The 19,072-nt window shown below is 51.8% G+C and overlaps 8 protein-coding genes across 8 annotated transcripts; 2 read left to right on the top strand and 6 right to left on the bottom strand.

Annotated features, from left to right (window-relative positions):
- Positions 1-396: 396 nt before the first annotated feature.
- KD926_001702 (cytochrome P450) lies at positions 397-2,201 on the top strand (the record flags this gene model as incomplete). Its single annotated transcript, XM_053105279.1, has 3 exons — positions 397-529; positions 600-1,436; positions 1,495-2,201. 3 exons carry the CDS (start codon positions 397-399, stop codon positions 2,199-2,201), a joined length of 1,677 nt encoding a protein of 558 aa, XP_052951546.1.
- Positions 2,202-2,811: 610 nt separating this feature from the next.
- On the bottom strand, positions 2,812-3,840 carry KD926_001701 (glycoside hydrolase family 75 protein; the record flags this gene model as incomplete). Its single annotated transcript, XM_053105277.1, has 3 exons — positions 2,812-3,131; positions 3,185-3,529; positions 3,591-3,840. 3 exons carry the CDS (start codon positions 3,838-3,840, stop codon positions 2,812-2,814), a joined length of 915 nt encoding a protein of 304 aa, XP_052951545.1.
- A 979-nt stretch (positions 3,841-4,819) lies between these two features.
- On the top strand, positions 4,820-6,473 carry KD926_001700 (putative MFS transporter; the record flags this gene model as incomplete). Its single annotated transcript, XM_053105276.1, has 4 exons — positions 4,820-5,217; positions 5,298-5,786; positions 5,876-6,017; positions 6,099-6,473. 4 exons carry the CDS (start codon positions 4,820-4,822, stop codon positions 6,471-6,473), a joined length of 1,404 nt encoding a protein of 467 aa, XP_052951544.1.
- A 281-nt stretch (positions 6,474-6,754) lies between these two features.
- KD926_001699 (uncharacterized protein) lies at positions 6,755-8,744 on the bottom strand (the record flags this gene model as incomplete). Its single annotated transcript, XM_053105275.1, has 6 exons — positions 6,755-6,842; positions 6,906-7,132; positions 7,223-7,543; positions 7,647-8,045; positions 8,106-8,367; positions 8,422-8,744. The coding sequence occupies 6 exons, from the start codon at positions 8,742-8,744 to the stop codon at positions 6,755-6,757; spliced, it is 1,620 nt and encodes a 539-aa protein (XP_052951543.1).
- Positions 8,745-9,209: 465 nt separating this feature from the next.
- On the bottom strand, positions 9,210-11,471 carry KD926_001698 (putative MFS transporter; the record flags this gene model as incomplete). Its single annotated transcript, XM_053105274.1, has 11 exons — positions 9,210-9,327; positions 9,388-9,472; positions 9,549-9,818; positions 9,889-9,985; positions 10,049-10,220; positions 10,268-10,398; positions 10,459-10,544; positions 10,634-10,727; positions 10,783-10,957; positions 11,105-11,212; positions 11,344-11,471. 11 exons carry the CDS (start codon positions 11,469-11,471, stop codon positions 9,210-9,212), a joined length of 1,464 nt encoding a protein of 487 aa, XP_052951542.1.
- A 721-nt stretch (positions 11,472-12,192) lies between these two features.
- Positions 12,193-14,394, bottom strand: KD926_001697 (3-oxoacid CoA-transferase; the record flags this gene model as incomplete). Its single annotated transcript, XM_053105273.1, has 9 exons — positions 12,193-12,327; positions 12,397-12,618; positions 12,669-12,786; positions 12,872-12,903; positions 12,970-13,049; positions 13,097-13,398; positions 13,457-13,628; positions 13,755-14,039; positions 14,109-14,394. 9 exons carry the CDS (start codon positions 14,392-14,394, stop codon positions 12,193-12,195), a joined length of 1,632 nt encoding a protein of 543 aa, XP_052951541.1.
- Positions 14,395-14,736: 342 nt separating this feature from the next.
- KD926_001696 (uncharacterized protein) lies at positions 14,737-17,393 on the bottom strand (the record flags this gene model as incomplete). The annotated part of the gene is made up of 7 exons (XM_053105272.1): positions 14,737-15,440; positions 15,521-15,594; positions 15,654-15,730; positions 15,799-15,937; positions 16,006-16,530; positions 16,591-17,091; positions 17,176-17,393. The coding sequence occupies 7 exons, from the start codon at positions 17,391-17,393 to the stop codon at positions 14,737-14,739; spliced, it is 2,238 nt and encodes a 745-aa protein (XP_052951540.1).
- A 701-nt stretch (positions 17,394-18,094) lies between these two features.
- Positions 18,095-18,833, bottom strand: KD926_001695 (putative SNF7 family protein Fti1/Did2; the record flags this gene model as incomplete). The annotated part of the gene is made up of 2 exons (XM_053105271.1): positions 18,095-18,679; positions 18,789-18,833. The coding sequence occupies 2 exons, from the start codon at positions 18,831-18,833 to the stop codon at positions 18,095-18,097; spliced, it is 630 nt and encodes a 209-aa protein (XP_052951539.1).
- Positions 18,834-19,072: the final 239 nt, after the last annotated feature.

The following is a 19,072-nucleotide window of genomic DNA, read 5'->3' as shown; positions in this document are numbered from 1 at the left end:
GCTTCGGCCGTTAGCGGTGGGTCTCCGACGGCGATCTATTTCTTCTTTCTACGGTTTTATTTGGCGTATGGAGCAAAAAAACTTGTTAGCCTGGATTTGGAAGAGCCGAGGTTGACGACCTGACAATGCCGCTCTAACCATTTTATGCACGCCAGGGTCGAAACGAGCACAAACAGCTATCGTGATACAGAGTGGCGGTTATCGTCCTTTCTCACTAAAGATGTGGGCATTCCTCCGATGTGGGTTCGCGACGAGACCAGCTGGTTGCCCTGATTCGTGGACTATGGCACAAGGTCTCCCTGGAATAGCCACAGATGGCTCTTATAAATCTGCAGAGCTATCCTGTGTCCTCAGAGAGGTCGCTTCTATGCGATAAAATCCCATTCATTGTCCGTCATGCCATACCAACGTTTCTATCTGCTGGGGGAGCCCGTCGAGAGCGCAAGGGTAATCGAGCTCGACCCGGCGCTGAGTCGTGATGAACTACGAAACCTCATTGCTGCGCATTTTGCAATCGTTCAACCTGATGGTTGGTAACTATCCGACTTCCAATTACAAATCTGGTTATCATCTTTGTCTAACGTCATGAAACAATGCAGGCATTGGCTTCCAATCTCAAGACGCAATCTTATCTGACGTGGGAGAGCTTGTTGCTAGCGAAGATCCCATCAGCATCACGATAGATGGAAAGCCAGTGCGGGGGATCCCTGGTCCCTCGGGGCTGCCAATCATTGGGAATTTCTTTGAGATCTACCCCGATCATCTAGGAAACCACCAGCGCCTCTTCGAGCAATATGGCCCTATCTTCAAGACCACCAATATGGGCCGCACCATCTACCACACCAACGATCCAGAACTCTCTTCCATCATCTTCGCAGAGACCGACTTCTTCACAAAGAAGATTAATGAGGCTCACCCCCTCCGCTCCATTAAGAACACCGAAGCAGGCGTCTTCCTGGCGGACACGGACACCCCGGAATGGAGAGCTGCGCACAAATTCCTTCCTCCTGCTCTGGGCCCCAAGGCCGTACGTCACTATGCGCCAACTATGCAGGCGACTGTCGAAGATGCGTTCAAGGTCTTTGATCAGCTGGACGAGCAAGGCAAGGCCTGGAACGTCTACCAGTACATGCTCAAGCTGGGCTCCCAGGCCGTCGGGAAACTGGTTCTGGGTATTGACTTCAAACATTTCACCACCCCCGATGCGCCTCCCCACGAACTGATCTCCCTCATCGCCGAGTCGCTCACGCTCAACAAGAAGGTGACCGCTCGCGGCGATTGGTACGCCAAATTGCCCTTTGGGGATCCCAAGCGCCTGCATACCATCAAAGACCGCGTTTTTGTCATCATCGACGAGTCCATTCAGAATGCCAGTCGCGGTGGTGTCGAGGACCTTCCGTTACAGGATGCCGCATTGAAAGCCAGCAACATGATCGGTAGATCCCCAAATCTCCTATCTTTGGACCCTGACGAAAGCTAATAATTACTTTGTAGACTACGCCGTCCGTGCAACGGACAACAAGGGCGAAAAACTCCCTAAGACGAGTCTCATGCAGGCTCTACTCGTCGCCACAGGTGCCGGCTTCACAACCACCAGCTCTCTCCTGTCCTGGCTAATCTACAGCCTCGTCACCTATCCGGGCGTCCAGGAGCGCCTGCTCCAGGAATTCATCGACAACGACATCGACGAGAACACGCAGATCACCGCCGAGCTCACCGATCGTCTTCCCTTCATGGACAAGCTGATCAAGGAGACTCAACGCCGCCACAACCCCTCCTACCAGCCCGGCCGTACCGCCCGCGTTGACATGATCCTTCCGGGTGGCTACAAGCTGCCTGAGGAATCCGTCGTCATCGGCGCCCTCCACCACCTGCACAACAACCCGGACGTCTGGAGCAACCCCAACCGCTTTGACCCGGACCGCTGGGATACCGAGGAGGTCAAGAACCGGCATAAGAGCGCGTATATCCCGTTCGCGACGGGCCCGCGCATGTGCATCGGTTTCAACTTCGCTCTACAGGAGGTCAAGGTCTTCTTGCCGAAACTGGTATACCGGTATAAGTTCATCAAGGAGAATGATGGGCCCATCGAGTACGATCCCATGTTCCAGCTCATTCGGCCGAACAATCTGTATGTCCGCGCCGAGAGACGCGTCAAGTGGCCGCCTAAGACGGAGCCGGCGCCTACGGCTTCGCTATAAGCTTAAGGGGGCTTGGATTTTTCCTTAGGAGTTATGTATAATATAATTTTTTTTTTTTTTTCTAGTTTATACCAAGGTCCAAAATTGTTAGATAGATTTCGATTACTTTCCATTTGAACGACAGAACATTAGCCATCGCCCGATTTAAGATAGTTTTAAGATAGTACGCATGCCTACTTAATTACTATCCTTCTCGCAATAAGGAGACGAAAGGAAGAGGCGCTGCGGTTAATTTACAGCTACTGTTATATGGATCATCAAGCAAATGACCGTGCTTCACAGCTGGTGGGGCTGCTAACGAAGCTGACTGTAGCCAAATTGTATTCCAAAGTATTGGGCAGCGTCCAAATGCTGAACCCTCCAAGCAAATCCCATCTAAGATACAGAATTAGACCATGTATATAAAATTTCACAAAGCACAAAAAAGGTCTCCAAAATCCGAAGCAACATTCTATCCAGTACATTCCAATCCCGTCAGATATCCCAAGCATAAAAAGTAACATGAAGTCTAGGTCTTAGCTTCGCTTCCCTTAATTAAGTCGAAAAAAAAAAAAAAAAAAAAAGCTGAAAAGGCATCCTGCCTGTTAAGTCGTCCTCACCATCCCCGGAATTACCAAAGAAGCAAGCCCATCAGGGCAACCGTCGCTAACAGAGCAGACGGGAAGAGACTAGTCAGGGAAGGCGGAGAGAGAGACGAAGAGGAGTTCTCCTGACTACCATCAGTGGAGGTAGGATGTGAAGTCGAGGTGGTGGTAGGGCCCGATGTGGTCGAGGGAGTTGTAGAGTTCCCTGACTTATGTAGAGCCAGGCTGGAGGCGAGATCGGACACCAGCTTATTACCCATAGACCTCAGAGTACCAAAGTTGGTTATGTAGTTCTCGTTCATGGCGCTGCTGGACAGGACGGCATCTTTGCCGGTAAAGACGATATCTGTGACATATCGGTCAGTCATGACCCTAAATATCAGGGGAAGAGCCACTTACATGTGACATCCGGGTCTGAGTGACCCTTATTACCATCCAGATTATCATCTGGGAAACAGGTCCTGGCCATCAACCAGGACGCTTCACCCGTGACGAGGGGGGTGTCGCCGTTGGAATCTCCTAGGATTCCGTAGTACATTTTGCCGTTACAGATGACGGCGGCGACGTTGTTGCCGGGAAGGTGGTCCTTGTTAGCCACCATGAAATCGTCCGGGATAACAATAAAGGGGACATTGTAGGCCGATAAGGCGCCCCAGTTAGTTGTCGATAGGCCGTCGGGGTTACCCTTGCAGCGGTAGTCCATTCCATCGCAGTCGACATCCATGTCTGCGATCCACATATAGGCTGCACCCTATTTGAGACGATTAGTACAAGAAAGAGCTTATAGTAGATTGCTGATTAGTACTTAACTTTTTGAAGCCTGACCAGTCTTTGTAGATGGCCGATTTGGTCCCCTGATTATCTTGGCTCAGGGGATAAATTGCAGCTTGGACGTTCGTGTTGGCAGCCGCCGACTGAATCTTCGGGATTGGGATAGAAGAGTCGGCCGCGAAGTCGCTGGCCTTGGGGGTTCCTTTTGGGCTGCCGCGAGGTATTACGGCAGCAGAAGCATGGCTCAAGGCGCATGCCAACACGACGAGCGAAAGAGCTCCCATCTTGAATTTAGTATAAGATCTAGTCAAGATTCTAGAAGAACGAGGAAAAGGAAGTGATAGAAGATGATGAGCCTTTGTTAGGAAGGCTATAAATGGGAGGTAATGCTTTTAGTTCTGGCTTGCTGGTGCTTTCAGGGATTTATTCTCAAGGCATGGGTTCGATAGTCAGGGAGTTGTAGATAGGGAAGGGAGAGGAAGATGCGAAGGCCTACTGCCTAGCACTTATGTGAGTCACGAACCTACCTGAGCGGTCACAGTCATCGCCAACCGTGGGAAGGGTAGAGCAAGCCGATCATGATGAAGTCAAGCTGGTGAGGAAAAGGAAAAGGAACAGGAAAAGGGGGTGGTTAGGGTGACACAAGCCCCGTGACTCGACCGGGGGAAGACAAAGAAACCAACATATACAATTTCGATATCTACATCTCTCTCCCTCTCTCTCTTTCTCCCTCTCTCTCTCGTCATACCATCAGCAAGTAACTCCGGAGTATACTCTCTCCAGGGTCCGTCGGGGCTGGAGGCAATATTCGGTAGGTCCGCCCGAGATCCATGGATGCGCCAGACTTCCTCTCTTCTCGCTTCTCACAGCGGAGAAAGTTCCCGAATCCCCGAGTCCTCTGGACTCGTGGAATGACAGCGCCCGTGCGTAATCCCTTCGGTCGTATGTAGTTACTCAGTTCATACTCGGAAGGGCAGTTCAGCCCTACCGAGAAGGACCCGCAGATCTCGGAGATAAAATGCATCCCCGACTGCTTCTCTTTTCACTCTCCTCCACTCCCTTCTTTCTTTTCTTTTCTTTCTCTTTTCCCTCTTCTAATTCTTTTTCTTTTCTTTCTCTTTTCCCTCTTCTTCTTCTTCTTCTTCTCTTCTCATTATTTCACCCCCCCCTTTTTTCCCCCCTCCCTGGTATTTGACTGCTCTTATCCTACCTACACCGTTCATCCTCCCCACCAATTCACTTCCCGAGGGAGTCATCATCGGCATGTCTTCCGCCTCCAGTTCGCCAAGAACATGGCTGCCCAGGAAATTCCTAGAGGAGTTGGGCCTGTTGTCGGTATGGCAATCATCGTGCGACGTGAAACTGCTCTGTGCCCAGCGATTCGTGCGCCTGTTTGCATATGGCGGCTCTACGCTCGTCCTGGCCTCCTATCTTTCGGCCCTAGGTATCTCGGATGCCCGCATCGGTCTGTTCATGACCCTGACTCTGGTCGGAGACGTGGGCATCAGCTTCTTCCTCACTCTTTTTGCTGATGCAATGGGTCGGAAATCTGTTCTGATGCTGGGCTCGGCCCTCATGGTGGGCAGCGGAGTAATCTTTGCTCTATTTGAGGATTTCTGGATCCTCCTGGCTGCGGCGGTATTCGGGGTCATTAGTCCAAGGTAAGATCTCGCGGTCTTTCGACATGCATCGCAACACTACTATGTGGCCGTGTGTATTCTCAGCACTAATAATTCCGCAGCGGAAATGAAATTGGTCCCTTCCGGGCAGTGGAGGAATCCACCCTAGCTCACCTCACTCCTCATGAACTGCTAGGTGACATCTTCGCCTGGTATTCACTCATCGGCACGGCCGGCACGGCTCTCGGTATGATGGCCTGTGGATGGTCCATCAACATGCTGCAAGTCATTCGAGGCTGGGAGTTTGTTGTCACCTGTCGAATGATTTTCTTTGCCTATGCGTCTATTGGTGCGATCAAGTTCTTGCTAGCCGTCGCGTTAAGCAAAAAGGTCGAAGTCGAGAATAAGAAGAAACCAGCACAATCCTCTCCGACCCAGGGAGGCGGAGAAACGCAGCCTCTGCTGGGCGACAGGACGGCGACCCCCCCTCCTAAGGCGCCCCCAAAGAAATCCCTCTTCTCGTTCCTCGGAGACAGAGAGCTTCTGTCGCTGGTCGTGCGACTCTTCATCTTGTTCGGTCTAGACTCTTTCGCCTCGGGCCTGGCGTCGTTGTATGTTTTATTTCCCCCCCCAATTACGTTCCACGTCCATACATGTGCTACGTGACCAAATTGATCCGCGCGAAGCTAATTGGCTTTAGGTCCTGGATGACCTATTTCTTCAAACGCAAGTTTTCCCTTCCTGAGGGGACACTCGGTTCCGTCTTCTTCACCACCAGCATCATCGCCGCCGCGTCCATGCTAGTCGCCTCGTCGATCGCCAAGCGCATCGGCAATGTCAAGGTAAGATCGGGCGCTGTTCTATTTTGCATGCGATCACTCCTCGCCTGGCTTAGAATGAACACTAATAAATACAACCAACAGACTATGGTCTTTACCCATCTCCCGTCTGCCATCTGTCTAGCTCTTATCCCGGTCCCCAACATTCTTCCTCTCGCCCTTACCTTCTTGATTCTCCGCGCCTGCTCTCAGAATATGGATGTCGCCCCACGCTCGGCCTTCCTTGCCAAGGCGCTCCCGGCCGACAAACGCACCGCCATCATGGGATCTATTAACGTGGTCAAGACGTGCTGTCAGAGCCTGGGCCCATTGATTACGGGAATCTTGGCTAATCATGGCCTATTTGGCGTCTCGTTTACCATTGCTGGTGTGTTGAAATGCGTCTACGATCTGGGCATGTTGCTGAGCTTTGCGGGTCGGGAAAATGTGCAAAGGACAGCAGTGTCCTCCCCTGCGTGAGTTTAGGTAGAGGTGCTGGAGAGGTGAGTGGAGAATGCTCGCTTGGATCAATGGAGATGTATGTGTATGTTAGATGTGTTGAGTGCGTGACCGTGTGATTGTTGGTGGTGGATTTAGAGCACAGAGAGCTGAAAGGGTAAGCCATTCATAGATTGTGTTTTAGTATATATATAGCTGTATATAAGTAGTGACTAGGATGTACAATTCCAGCATGGGTGCTCACGGCTATGCTTCGGGTCTCCCTAGCTACCCCATTTCCAATAGACCAACAAACCTACCTGTCATACGACTTCCACCTCTAACATTATGTTCGGCGCTGCGGTGCTACCCCGAGGCATCGTATTGGTCAAGTTCCAGTAGAAGAAATCACTGGTTGTTCTTATTAGCTCACGACAACAACATCAAAACACACATATGTGCAGGGTCACATACTTGATGGTAGCATCACTTGCACTATATGACACTTGTGGTTCCGACACCACAGTTCCGGACACAGTGACTTTCAGCCCTGCGAGATCTCCCCAGCCAGTCACGTCTTTCTTCCGAGAGAAGGGAGATACCAGGAACTGGAACTGGGAGGAATCCGTTCCATAGGGATACGTGAGGTTCAGATACCCCGGACCAGCGACAGCGTCAACCGCTTGTTCGGTTGCATACAGCTAAGCAAGTGGAAGAATGTCAGCGAGTTTGGCCGATTGCTTTCTCGATTCTCCGAGCTTTTCTCTCTGTTTTTGGTGTGCGTGACTTACCACTATCCAGCCGATTCCAGCACCGGTGTCCCACTGAATGACCGCCGGATTGAATGTAGATGGGTTCTCCGCCGGCCCGCCGATAACGGTCTCGTTGAAGCTCTCGCAACCGATACTGATCTTCTCTCCTAGCCACGCATTGACACGCCGAGGGAAGGAGTCGTAGGGTATGGAGTAGGCGGACGTGCTCACCGAGTGTTCACCCGGAAAGACCCTTAGGGCATCGATGACTGAGGGAGGGACCAGGGAATTGTGGAAATTAGACAAGACGGCCACGAGCGGGGAGGTGGCAAAGTCCGCGTTGTGAGACATCATATAAACCTGGTCGACAGGTGGATTAGCATGTCATCGTTTCATATGCCTACGTTCCAGACATCGACAAGACGCGGTCTGATCGGAGGTGAGAGCTGGGAGGGGGTTCTACCTTGTCGATCACCGGAGATTCCTCCTTGCCCCCCAACGCCCAGATATGGGCAGACATGAGGCCGAAATATTTCTGCATGTCGAATCCGTACGAGCGGTCCCACGGCCCGGCGAGGTTCTTCAACTGCGCATGATACAATTGTCCGATCGTGGTCCAGGTGGCTTGGAGCATCTCTTTGCCTTTTTGCTTCATCACCGAGTCTTCGGCGGCATACTTGGCCCATGTTGTGAGTGCAATCAGGGACACGCCGGTGTATGTGGCGCTGTTGAATTCAGACAACGTGTCGGCTCGGTCAAAGAGAGAGATGATTTCGTTCGCGTAGGCCTCGCCCGCTTGGGTCATGTTGGCGTCGCCTAGTTTTTGGCCCGTCCAGCCACTGATCAAGGCTCGCATTAGTGACTAAAATGCAGCAGCGATTAGCGAACAGATGGGTCGCGACCCCCTCGAGGGCTTCCTCACCGGATTGGTATACGACGGGTAGAGGTTATCGTCATCGACGCCTCCGACCCGGTAGCTATCCCCAATCGTGTTGTTGTAAAGAGACGCGTGCATAAGACGAGTCATGTCACTATCGATCAAATGAGGAAATTCCTCCAAGGCTATGATGAATGCCGTTCCGATGAACTCTCGCCAGTTCGGATCCCAGGTGTCGTAGATTAGTGGAGGATACGCCGCGCTGCCTACTGTCGGTTCTTCTGGGTATTTCTCATAGTCGCCGTACCTGGTTATCATTGGCAATCCGCAGCATCACGGGGGACTTCAGGTTAGTACAAACCATTGATCCTCGGGATCCTTGAGCTGGGCAGATATGATATTCTCAATGATCGTCATGGCCTGGGAGACATCGTCACCCTGATTGCGAGCCAGCAGACCAACTACATACCACGCCGACGCGCGAGTATCACGTCGCAAAGCCGTCGCTGCACTGGGCGCGAAGACATACCCGGCACTCGGATCATATATGCGGTCCAGATAATCCATGGACTCGGAAAAGAGTCCACATGTGTTCGCCGACCATGAGGGAAGACATGGGCTGCCGGCGACCAGGGAGACACACACTGTCGCAGTTAGACCAGCTCGTTTCATCAGGCTCAACATCGTCGAGAACTATCTGGGGGAGGGGAGCGATGGGATGGAGCACAACACTGAAGAGAGGGGCAGTTAGGATGCGGGGGAGAGGGGGTATATACCCCCATCTTTTCGAAGACTTCCGGCGGGGGTAGCGCTGGGAAGAGGAGAGAGTAGATACCTTATCTCTCGACAAACAAGACGCAATGCGATGAGGAGATCCACCAGGCGATATCTCTCCATTGGTGCGATTTCTACTTGGCGGAAATTGTCCTTGCCGACAGATCAACCTTCCTCGGCAAATCGTGGGGAATTTCTCGCTTGACTCTCTTGCGATCTTGTGGATTTCGCTATACTATAGGTATGGATAAGTAGGTGTGCAGCTATGCATATATACACCGTACATACAGAATCCAGAGTGCAAACCCACCGCTGCATGGTTGTCAATCCTTCCCGAGCCAACTCCACATTTCTTGCCATGACAACTACGACGAACTACAGCACAAATTTGAACTCGGGGTCTCGGTCGTCGTTGTACCCCTCGTACTTTGCATACTTGCCTTGTCGCTTATCAAGGTTGAGTTTGGCACAGTATAGCACGTTCAACAGAATCCTATACGGAGGCGGGGTTAGTAAGTGCATCTCGCCTCGTCAGGGGCAGCGTGGAACCCACATAAACCAGGCGAAAATGAGAAGCCCAAAGACCACCGAGTGGCCCCGGTGGAACTGGGGCTTATCCTTGTTGGGATAGATGAACGCTGGAGTCATATGGGTCAGTTGATCGCCTTCTAGACACTTGAGACTGCAGGAGCCCGTCGAGGAAATGGTGCTTACTGGCAACGAATCCACCGCAGTTTGCAATAGCCAGTTGCATCGCCGACGTGGTCGCTCGCTTGTAGTGCCCGGCCGAATTGTTCGAGTTCCACACCAAGATGCAGGGAACACTGGCATACATGCCCGTGGCCATGAGGAATGTCATTCCGTACTTGGCCTTGGGGGACTCAATGTTGGCAATTGCGCCGTATCCGGCAATCGCAATCGGCAGGGTAAACAGCATGAGGACTCCTCGAAGTTTCAAACGATCCGACAGGAAAGACACGGCCACTAGGGTCGCGCAACATTGTGAGCTGAGCCATCCAAGGTCTAGGGAAGGCACGCGAGGCAATGAACGTACCGGTCAAAATAGCTGCCACAGCGTACGGAATGACAGTCCAAAGTTGCACTTGGTTCGCATCTGTCGCAAAACCACTTTCATCAATGATGGTCGGCAACTAGCCAGGCCACGTCCTCATCAGTCCCAGCAAACCCTCATTGACTTGGCCGGAGATACTTACAAATAATCCGAAGGAGTACAGGCCCGATAGAATGGCAAAATAGGCAGTCGCGGAGAGCCACATCTGCAAATCAAAAACGCCTCGGCGCACTTCCGACCATCTCATCGTTTCTTGTCCGTCCGTTTGCTCTCTGTTGTCATAAGTGAGCATTTCAAAAGGAAGCCAGATTGTGCTGTTGTCGGTCATAAGAGACTCTAAACGGATATGGAGCATGCTTACCCATCAGATACAGTCGGACTGTCAAGGTTGAGTCTCTGGCGAGCAAGCAACCGCTCCTCGGGTGTGAGAAAGGACGCCGTTTCCACGCTGTTGGGAAGACCGAAATAACTCAGACCACCACATACGAACGTCTGACGGTTCAATCAGTAACTGCGAAAGAGAAGTGAAAGATTTTGTCCAGGTAAACTGACCAGCAGCCCTTCGATGATCATGATCCAACGCCATCCCTCCAGACCGCCCCGCGGGCCGATTGCAGCCAATCCACGGGCCAAGAGTCCTGCTATGCATCAGTCACGACGTCCTTGCAGATGTGCTATGACAAGCAGAGACTCTAATAGGCTTGGAGTTCTCCATGCAAAGACATACCTCCAAACGCTCCCGACAACGATGCCGCCGTATAAAACAGTCCGATCCGCAAGGCCAAGTCGCCCCGTCGATAGAAGGACGATAGATACAACACCTGTCCGACATTAGACAATTTTCGGTCGAAGAGGAGAATTGTTTAGATCACGCACCATTCCTGGTAGTAGCCCTCCCTCAGCAGCCCCGAGAAGGGCGCGTACGGCGACGAAATCTCCGAAATTCCTCACAAAACCCAGGCACATGGTGATAATGCCCCAAACCATAGTGAGGAATGGCAGCCATAATTTCGGGGAGGCCTTTTTGATTAACAGGTTACTTGGTAGCTCGCTGGAAAGAAACAACGGAGGCAGCGTTAGCGTCAAATTATACAAAGCAGGGGGCAAGAAAAAAAAAGGTACGGAGGGAAGAGAAGAAAAAAGAGCAAGAAAGAAAGAAACAAAAATTGAGGGGGAGAGGGAAACTATCCGGACCTACCTGCAGACGTAGGTGAGATAGTATACCGTCAAGCCGATATCATACTGATGGTTGGTGATGTTGAGATCCTCCTCAAACCCCAGCACCTTGGCATTACCGACGTTTGTTCTGTCAAGAAAGGAGCACAGGAAAAGTATGGCTAAAATGGGGAGGAGTCTTGACGAAAAATATCCGGAGTCAGCAATCTGTCCACCGCTGGTGCATTGGTTGCGTTTGTGTGCAGGTGAGCGAGCACCTACCTCGTATCTAATTTGAACAGCAGACTCCGAACCAGTTGCTGGTCGGAAGCATACCCACTGGACAAGCTCTCGGGGCCGTCTTGTCGGGCATACTCGATCTTCTCGCTAGGGGTATTAGTCGAATCCATGGCTGTGTAACGGTGAGAGACCAAAGAAAGGAAGACACAGGTCGCGGCCTCTTGTTCTGCCGGATTCAGGGGGAAAGGGGGAGAGAAGATGTGACATGTACAGCCAGCGATCGATCATGGAAGATAAAGCTGTTGAGGAGCAAACAGCTCAGATCGCGTCGGACCCCATTTCTACCTCCGACCGAACGAATCCTTCGAATTTTGTCATCAACCAATAGGCGGGGGAAAGAGAAGGGGGGGGAAGGAATTGCTGACTCCAACCAGGGGGAGAGGAAAATGGTTGAGTTCCCACGGCAAATGTTGGATTTTCCCTACCCCGGACCAAGACTCGACCAGCCCCGGATTCCAAGGCTTGGGCCTAAAGCTTGGCGGCCATGCGTCACTGGTCGCTTGCGCCTCTAGTGCCCATCTAGTCGGCGCCGCGTCTCCGCTTGGTTCCTCCCGGCAGAAGGTCCGCCAGCCGTGCTTATCTTTCCTCTCTTCTTACTCGCGCTGCTACCGTCAACCACTAGAGACGACCCCGCGCTTGGTCTTCTATATTTGGGAGATGTATGTATATCTCAATATACATATATACTTATTTCTGTATAGTGATCCGCGGTATTGGTATCTTGTTCGGAGGAAGATCCTCCCCTCGTCTATTCCACCTATATGCGATGACTATCTTGTTCAGAAAAACACTTATTCTATAATTACATTTATCATGGCAAACACATCTCCTCTACTCCATGAGCTCGAGGTTCTCGGCAACGGTGAATGGGGCTTCGGTCTTGCTCCGGACTTCTTCAACCTTCACCCCGGGGGCGAGCTCGGTCAATAGCAGTTCGCCCTTGGTCCGGTCCACCTGGAATACACACTGTTTATTTTGTTAGAAACGTCAGATCCCGGATCCGAGCTGGTTGTACTCGGAGCCATATGAACTCACCAAATCTGTGATGATCGTGCTCACGCATTTGGCGCCCGTCAAAGGCAAGCCACACTCGGACACAATCTTAGAGGAACCGTCCTTAGCGGTATGGCTGGTGGCCACCACGATCTTGGTCTTGTCGGGATTCGAGATCAGATCCATGGCTCCTCCCATTCCCTTGAAAACCTTTCCGGGAATCATGTAGTTGGCCAGGTCTCCGGTGGCACTGACTTGCAACGCCTGTGACTGGTTAGCAAATCCCCTAGATCCAGCAAATAGGGCTGACCAACCCCAAGAATAGACACGTCTACGTGTCCGCCGCGAATCATGCCGAATGACTCAGTGCTATCGAATGTTGCGGCGCCCGGAACAAGGGTAACGGTCTCTTTACCGGCATTGATAATATCCCTGAACGGAGAAGGAAAACAAATTAGTCTTTATGACAACCGAGAAAAAGTGTCTGATAACACTACTGCAAGGGACAAAAGCTCACGCATCGACTTCGTCCTCCGTCGGGTAGGGTCCCTTGGGTTCCCGTTAGCCATCCAGACTGTGTCCAACTTCATAACTCCCAGCCAGCGCATTACTTACCATGCCTAGAATACCGTTCTCCGATTGAATCCAGACCTTGCGGCCTTCGGGTAGGAAGGATGGGGCCAGCGTGGGAATTCCTACTTTCGTGTCAGCGTTTGCCTTGTAATTGTTCGGGAACACTTACCGACGCCCAGGTTCACGTAGTAGCCCTGCTTGAGCTCCTTTGCAGCTCTCCTAGCAATGAGGTTTCTCTGGGCCGTCGCGGCATCCTTCGCCGTCTTGGTGATACTCTCGTCGTCCGCCGATCGCAACTTCTTGATTTCAATGTGTTTGTCGTCAGTAGCGGGCACAATTCTGTCCACGAAGATTCCCGGCAAGTCGACGTCATTAGGATCTATAGAGCCGAGCGGGACAATGTTCTCGGCCTCCACTATGGTCAAAGTTGCTGCTTTTGCCATGATTGGGCCAAATGCCTTGGTAGTGTAGCTAGGTTCACGCAACGGTTAGCAGTCTGAGGACAACGTCCGGGTTTTCTTGCGCATACCGGAATACACAGTTGCCTGCCTCGTCGGCCTTCCATGCCCGAATGATGGCCACGTCGCCGGGCAGTGCTTTCTCCATCAAATATGTCTTGCCATTGAACACGCGAGTTTCGCGGGGATTGCCGTTTTCGATCACCTTGCCGGACTCATCTAGCCGGACAGGAATTTGACCATCTTGAAGAAATGTGTCTACCGCGTTTGACAATGCGGATTTTAGGGTTAGCGTCTACGCCGATGGATTACCGTCTTTCCTTCTCTTTCTTTTTGTCTAGGGATAAGTAGAAGGGGACAATGACTTACGCGCGCCCGTAGGAGTGAAGAAAGCAGGAATGCCGGCTCCTGCTGCCCGCAGTCTTTCCGCCAGGGTGCCCTGAGGGCACAGTTCAATGGCGATATTGCCCGTTAAATACTTCTTCTCAAGCGCTTTATTGTTTCCAAGGTAGGACAGAATCAATTGATTGACTTGGCCCGCTTGTGTCAGGGTAGAAAGTCCACCTTTCCCGGGGGCACCGGCATTGTTGGACACCGCAGTCAAGGAATGAAGATTCTCGGCTCCACGGCGATGCATGGCCGAGATCAGCGTTTCTAGTAAAGGCGAGCGTTAGATGTCCTGGCCCGACTACATTGCATTAAGGGGGCATGGGCTCTGGTTACCTGCAACACCACAGAGACCAAACCCGGAACTCAGGATCGTTGATCCGCTCTGGATATCGGCGACGGCTTCGTCGGCATTTTTGAATAGTTTCGAGGCACTGCGATCGACTTTGGGCGCACGCGTAGGTTGGTACACGGCGGTCGAGTATCTAGGATACCCAGTCGCTTTCGCTTTCAGTAACAGCCGCGTACTGGGCCTGTGATATTTAGCCACTTGAATCTGTGGGCGAGCCACCGCGAGGGCTCTTCGCGACAATGCCGACGCCGAAACCCGGAGTGTCGCCATCGCTGCCGTGTTAAGATAAGACGGGTTGAATCTGGTCAAGAGGGCACACAGCAAGGGGAGGGAGAAGATAATGCAGGAAGATGTTCCTTCGCACGACAATGAGTACCAAAAGAAGAAGAAAGATCGAATGAGTAAAATCCACTACGTGATTTTCCTATTTGTCTTGCTTCGGCTAGTTAAGTTATTCTGCGATCGCGAGATGACGACAGTCCCTCGGGCCGTCGGTCCTACTTCTGGACGCCGACCGGTGGGGAACCCCGTGGCTTCCGATTATGAGACTAACTCTATACTACTAGGTCCATTTGCTGAGCACAGTACGCACAGAACGAGGCTGGCCACGCCTCAGAAGCTAAAATCCGTAGTATTGCCAAGGTCGAGCCATTCCCAATTCATCATGTCGTCTAGGGGCACGTCGGGAACGCTCATTCCAAATGCTGTTCCCGCCCTGTTCACGGCGTCAATGATCTGGTCATCTGACATCGCAGAGAACTGCAGTGGCTCTGACCAGAACAACGGCGGTTCAAACGGTGGCTGCGTCGAGGAAGCCATGGGGCCATATCCATTCAATGTCGACGGAGGCGGAAGGCTCTCGGTGGAGATAACAACGTGCGAGTCGGTTTGAACCGCAGTGCTGGGATTGCCTGGCGACCGCCGAACGAGCTCCCGTAAGAAGCGTCCGTATAGAGAAGACGCGCCACTCCGGTGGTCTGGTGTTGCCCCAATCCGTTCCAGGACGCCAGCGGCCTCTTCAATCAGATTTCGCACACTTGGGGCCAGACTAGATCTGCTGTCTGCCGGCATCTCGCTAAGGCTGAGCGCGGAGCATGCGGCATAGGATATCATGATCACGGTGTTGTTTGGCATGGACTTTAGGCGCGATTCGCCCTGTATGGCCGCTCTCAAAACATTCAATGCCGATGAGAGGCAAGCGGCACGGAAGAATCGCTTGACCTCATGCGGCGCCGTTGGATGGTTGATCACCCCTCCGTATGTAGATAGCTGGGTATGGGTCACCAAGATTTCGACGTATGGTGGAAGAGAGTGCGCTGTCTCAGTGTTTAGTACACTTTAAACCCGTAGTGATCTATATATTTCTAGTACCACGATAAAGGAAAGCGGAACTTACATTGGCCTTCTCCAATCGCTGGTGCCCATGTTTCATACCACTTGTTATAGAAACTTTCTATGATCGATTGGATCCTAAAAACCAGATATAAGCCTATGATATTCGCAGGACCACACTGTCCAGGACAACCTACGATTGGGCAGCTTCGGATCCAGTGTCAGCAATCTGGTGACCATCGCAGATAGACTTGACTCTGTGGAATAATTCATCCTTGGTGGGTTAGCTAAAGATGTGCTAGCAGTATTGGAACAGTACTATAAGAAACCACATCAACGTACCAGATTTCGACGGAGAACTGCCATTGAATTCAATGGCCCATCACGAGAGTCAGCAAAGTTGGAAACATGCCATACATCGCAGTTCTTAATTAGAGAAGTTGGCGGAACAGTATAACTTCTCCCGTGGGCTAAACAAACACTACATTCGGAATGGTCAGCATGCAATCCTTTCCGATATTCCGATATTCCAAGATTTGGCCACCATACCCTCTTTCAAGCACAAAAAGGGCAATCCAGGTTCTTTCTCTTCGTCTCAGAAGCCTCTGGCCCCACTCAGATGCTGGCTCCACGTCTTCAAACCCATCAACGTTCAATGCTCTTCTAGCATCAATACTGTCTGCCTTGGCCAGTCTCCTGAGAAGACCGCTTTCAAAACTGGTTGACGGAAGCACGATCTTGTTCAAAGACAGGTCTAGGGCAACAGTAAGAGCCATTCCTATGTAGTGGCAGGTATCGTCATCGCCTAGGCAACTTCCGGGTGCCATCCACGGAACATTCACCATGAACGCGAGAACAATTTCTACCGATCTAAGGCGTTCAGTAATAACACTTTGGGCTAATGATTTGCAGTGCCTAGATAGCCTCTTGGACAACGCAGCAGCAGAAGGTAGAAACAGGGCAGCGGCTGCCATTATCGAAGTAAATAGGAAAGCAGATTGGGCGCGCACAAATGGCACCGTATGGAGAAGAGGGTCAAGGCCCCATCGAGTATGTGCCAGGTTCTGATAGAAACTGGAGGACGTCAGCTCGGATCCGGTCTAGGACCTTGAACTCTCTCTGTGTCGAACATACAATGAAAACAATGTCTCCGCCTCACTTGAGGTCACAAGTCCCAAGTCAATGGGATCTATTTCTGGGCCAGTATCCAACCTTGCCTTCGCAGGAACAAAGAAGGACCTCGCTGCGGTTGAATTGCCATCCAGGCTGTCCCGTGGTGCGCTTGTAGGCTCCGATGAAGCCAACGGCAGCCACTTAACCGTCCCACGCGCCTCCGGAGGTGATAGTTGGAGATCGGATGCGCGTGCGAGTAACTGCAGCGGATTTTCCGCATCGTCCAAGGATAAGCTGTCGTCGGCATTGGTCTCATGGGGAGATTGGATAGCCCGCGATTGATCGAGATCTTCGGACTGATCGTCCGTCTCACTAGGTAGTCGCTGCCCCTGGATTTTGTTGAGCAGGTCTTGCAAGTTTGAGATGATGTTCTGAGAGCCACTAGACCCTGCATCATCAGTTCTGGGTCGCTTGATCGCCTCTTCTATTTGATGCAGCGCCTTTTCAAGGCCCTTTCGTTTGCTAGAGGCCCAAGGTGGTTAATATTCACAATGAGTGCATTCCGGGTAGCGATCAGAGGGATAGAAGAGATTCATCGGCCCTTACTTTTTGACACCTTTCTGCCTGCCGACATGGTGGCTGGGCACAATGCATTCTAGCTTGGCCTGCCTGCATTTGTCACAGCATGCATCGTCCCCTTGACTTCGGTTGCATCGGATCTTGCTCCTTCTACAGTTCAGACATGCAGCTCGCCTAGCGTGGGGTGTCTTGTCGAGATTAGATGCTGCCGGTGGACCATCCATCTCCTCTTCGGCAGGAAACATGCATCGGTTCCTCACGAGTCTCTAACGATCTCCATAGGATATATTCGTATAAGATAGTCCCCGCTCAGTAATCAGGATCACGACTTGTCATGCGGGTTTACGGATGAAGGAAGTGTGGGTAATAAGAATAAACCTCGAGATATGCACCGTAAATTGACATATCATGGAGAAGTGATTTGCCGCGGGAACCGTCTCGGCGGTGGACGCCCCGAAGAATACGTTTGACCGGCGACAGGCGACCATAACTTGGCCCCGAACTCATCCCATGGCCGGGAGTGGGGGATCGCGTCGACTTCTCGTACTTGTTTGATTGAGATTCTGAATCTTGCTTCATTCTGGTTTATTGTTCTACTCAAAAATGCGCCGGGAAGAAAGAGAGACAGAAAGAACTCTACCAAAATAGACAAATAAATACAAATTTCCTTCAAACGCCACTACCACTTCCGAGCGCACATATCGCTCTGGATGTAATGAACTTGGGAAGCTAAGATGATGTCGCGGATAGTAAGCATCGAGGGCATAACTTCGTAAATGTCCATGGGTCCTTATTGTGGCCATGCAAGTGAGACGGAATAACACAACGTCACAATTATTCCCAGCCACCCAGTTTCTTCATGTCGAAAAAGTATCGGGGAGACGAGCAAAGAGTATAAATAAGAAGGACATGAAGGGCGAGGAGAGCTGGACGAGATATAAGAGGCTCAGTTAGCAGCCCGTAGAGCCCGGAGCCGTGCTCCTAGACCATCTTCAAGTTCGCTATCGGCCTGTTTCTGATCCTTAACATCCTCCTTGGGTGCTGTGTCGGCCTCCAGGGCCATGCGCATATCCACACCCGCATCATCGGCAAGTTGTTCCATGAGGCGGTCCACATCCGCCTCCCCTTCTGCCCCGTATTCTTGCATGGAAATCCCCTGCGCAACGTCTTCGATCGCGCCACTGGCGATTTTGAAGTCCTCCGAGCGAGCCAGGAAGTTATTGGCATGGGATACCAAGTTCTCCAGGTTGACGCTCTTGGATGCCGCATCTAGGCCTCGCGATGCCATAGCAAGAGTACGTGATGTGTCCCGAGTGCTCTGCGCGGCCTTCAATTCGTTGATTATGACATCTGCACGAGCCGCTTCCGCCTTGAGCGTCACTTGTCTTCGCTTTTCACGTACGGCTGAAGAGGCGTGGATGCGAGCGATCTGAAATTCGCGATTCTTCATGGCCTTATCGGCCTTGGCTTTTTCGGACTTGAAGGTGGATTCGGCACGAGCTGCTTCTTTCTTAAGTCGGTTGGAGTGTAGCTAGAATGACGATGGTCAGCCAAAGCATGTATGTATTCATCGGTGCCGAATCGAGGCAGACTCTGGGCATAACAGAGGGAGGCCAGGCGGCGAGAAAAGGTCCACTCACTTTCACGTTAGTGCGGGCTTCAAAGATGGGATCTTTTCGAACCATGTTGCCGGATATTGTATGAAAGAATAGAGAGGGACAGAAGCAGAGCGAATGCGATTTGGCGGGGCTACGGGGAACGAGATCGACTGCTATCCTAGAAAATGAGACCAGGGAATTATGGAGGGCGGCGAAAGAGACGAAAATGGGCGGGGCTTCGCGTGGCAACGTCACTTCCAGACCGCCCTGACGGGTCGAGAGGCTCTTCCCCTACGGAGTACTACGGAGGCCCCTGTACGGAGTAG

Source organism: Aspergillus affinis (genome assembly GCF_023601865.1).
Source record: "Aspergillus affinis strain CMG 70 chromosome Unknown NODE_134_length_96610_cov_85_904478, whole genome shotgun sequence".
NCBI lineage: Eukaryota > Fungi > Ascomycota > Eurotiomycetes > Eurotiales > Aspergillaceae > Aspergillus > Aspergillus affinis.
The sequence above is the reverse complement of the archived record's forward strand: the minus strand, read 5'-3'. Positions and strand labels throughout refer to the sequence as shown.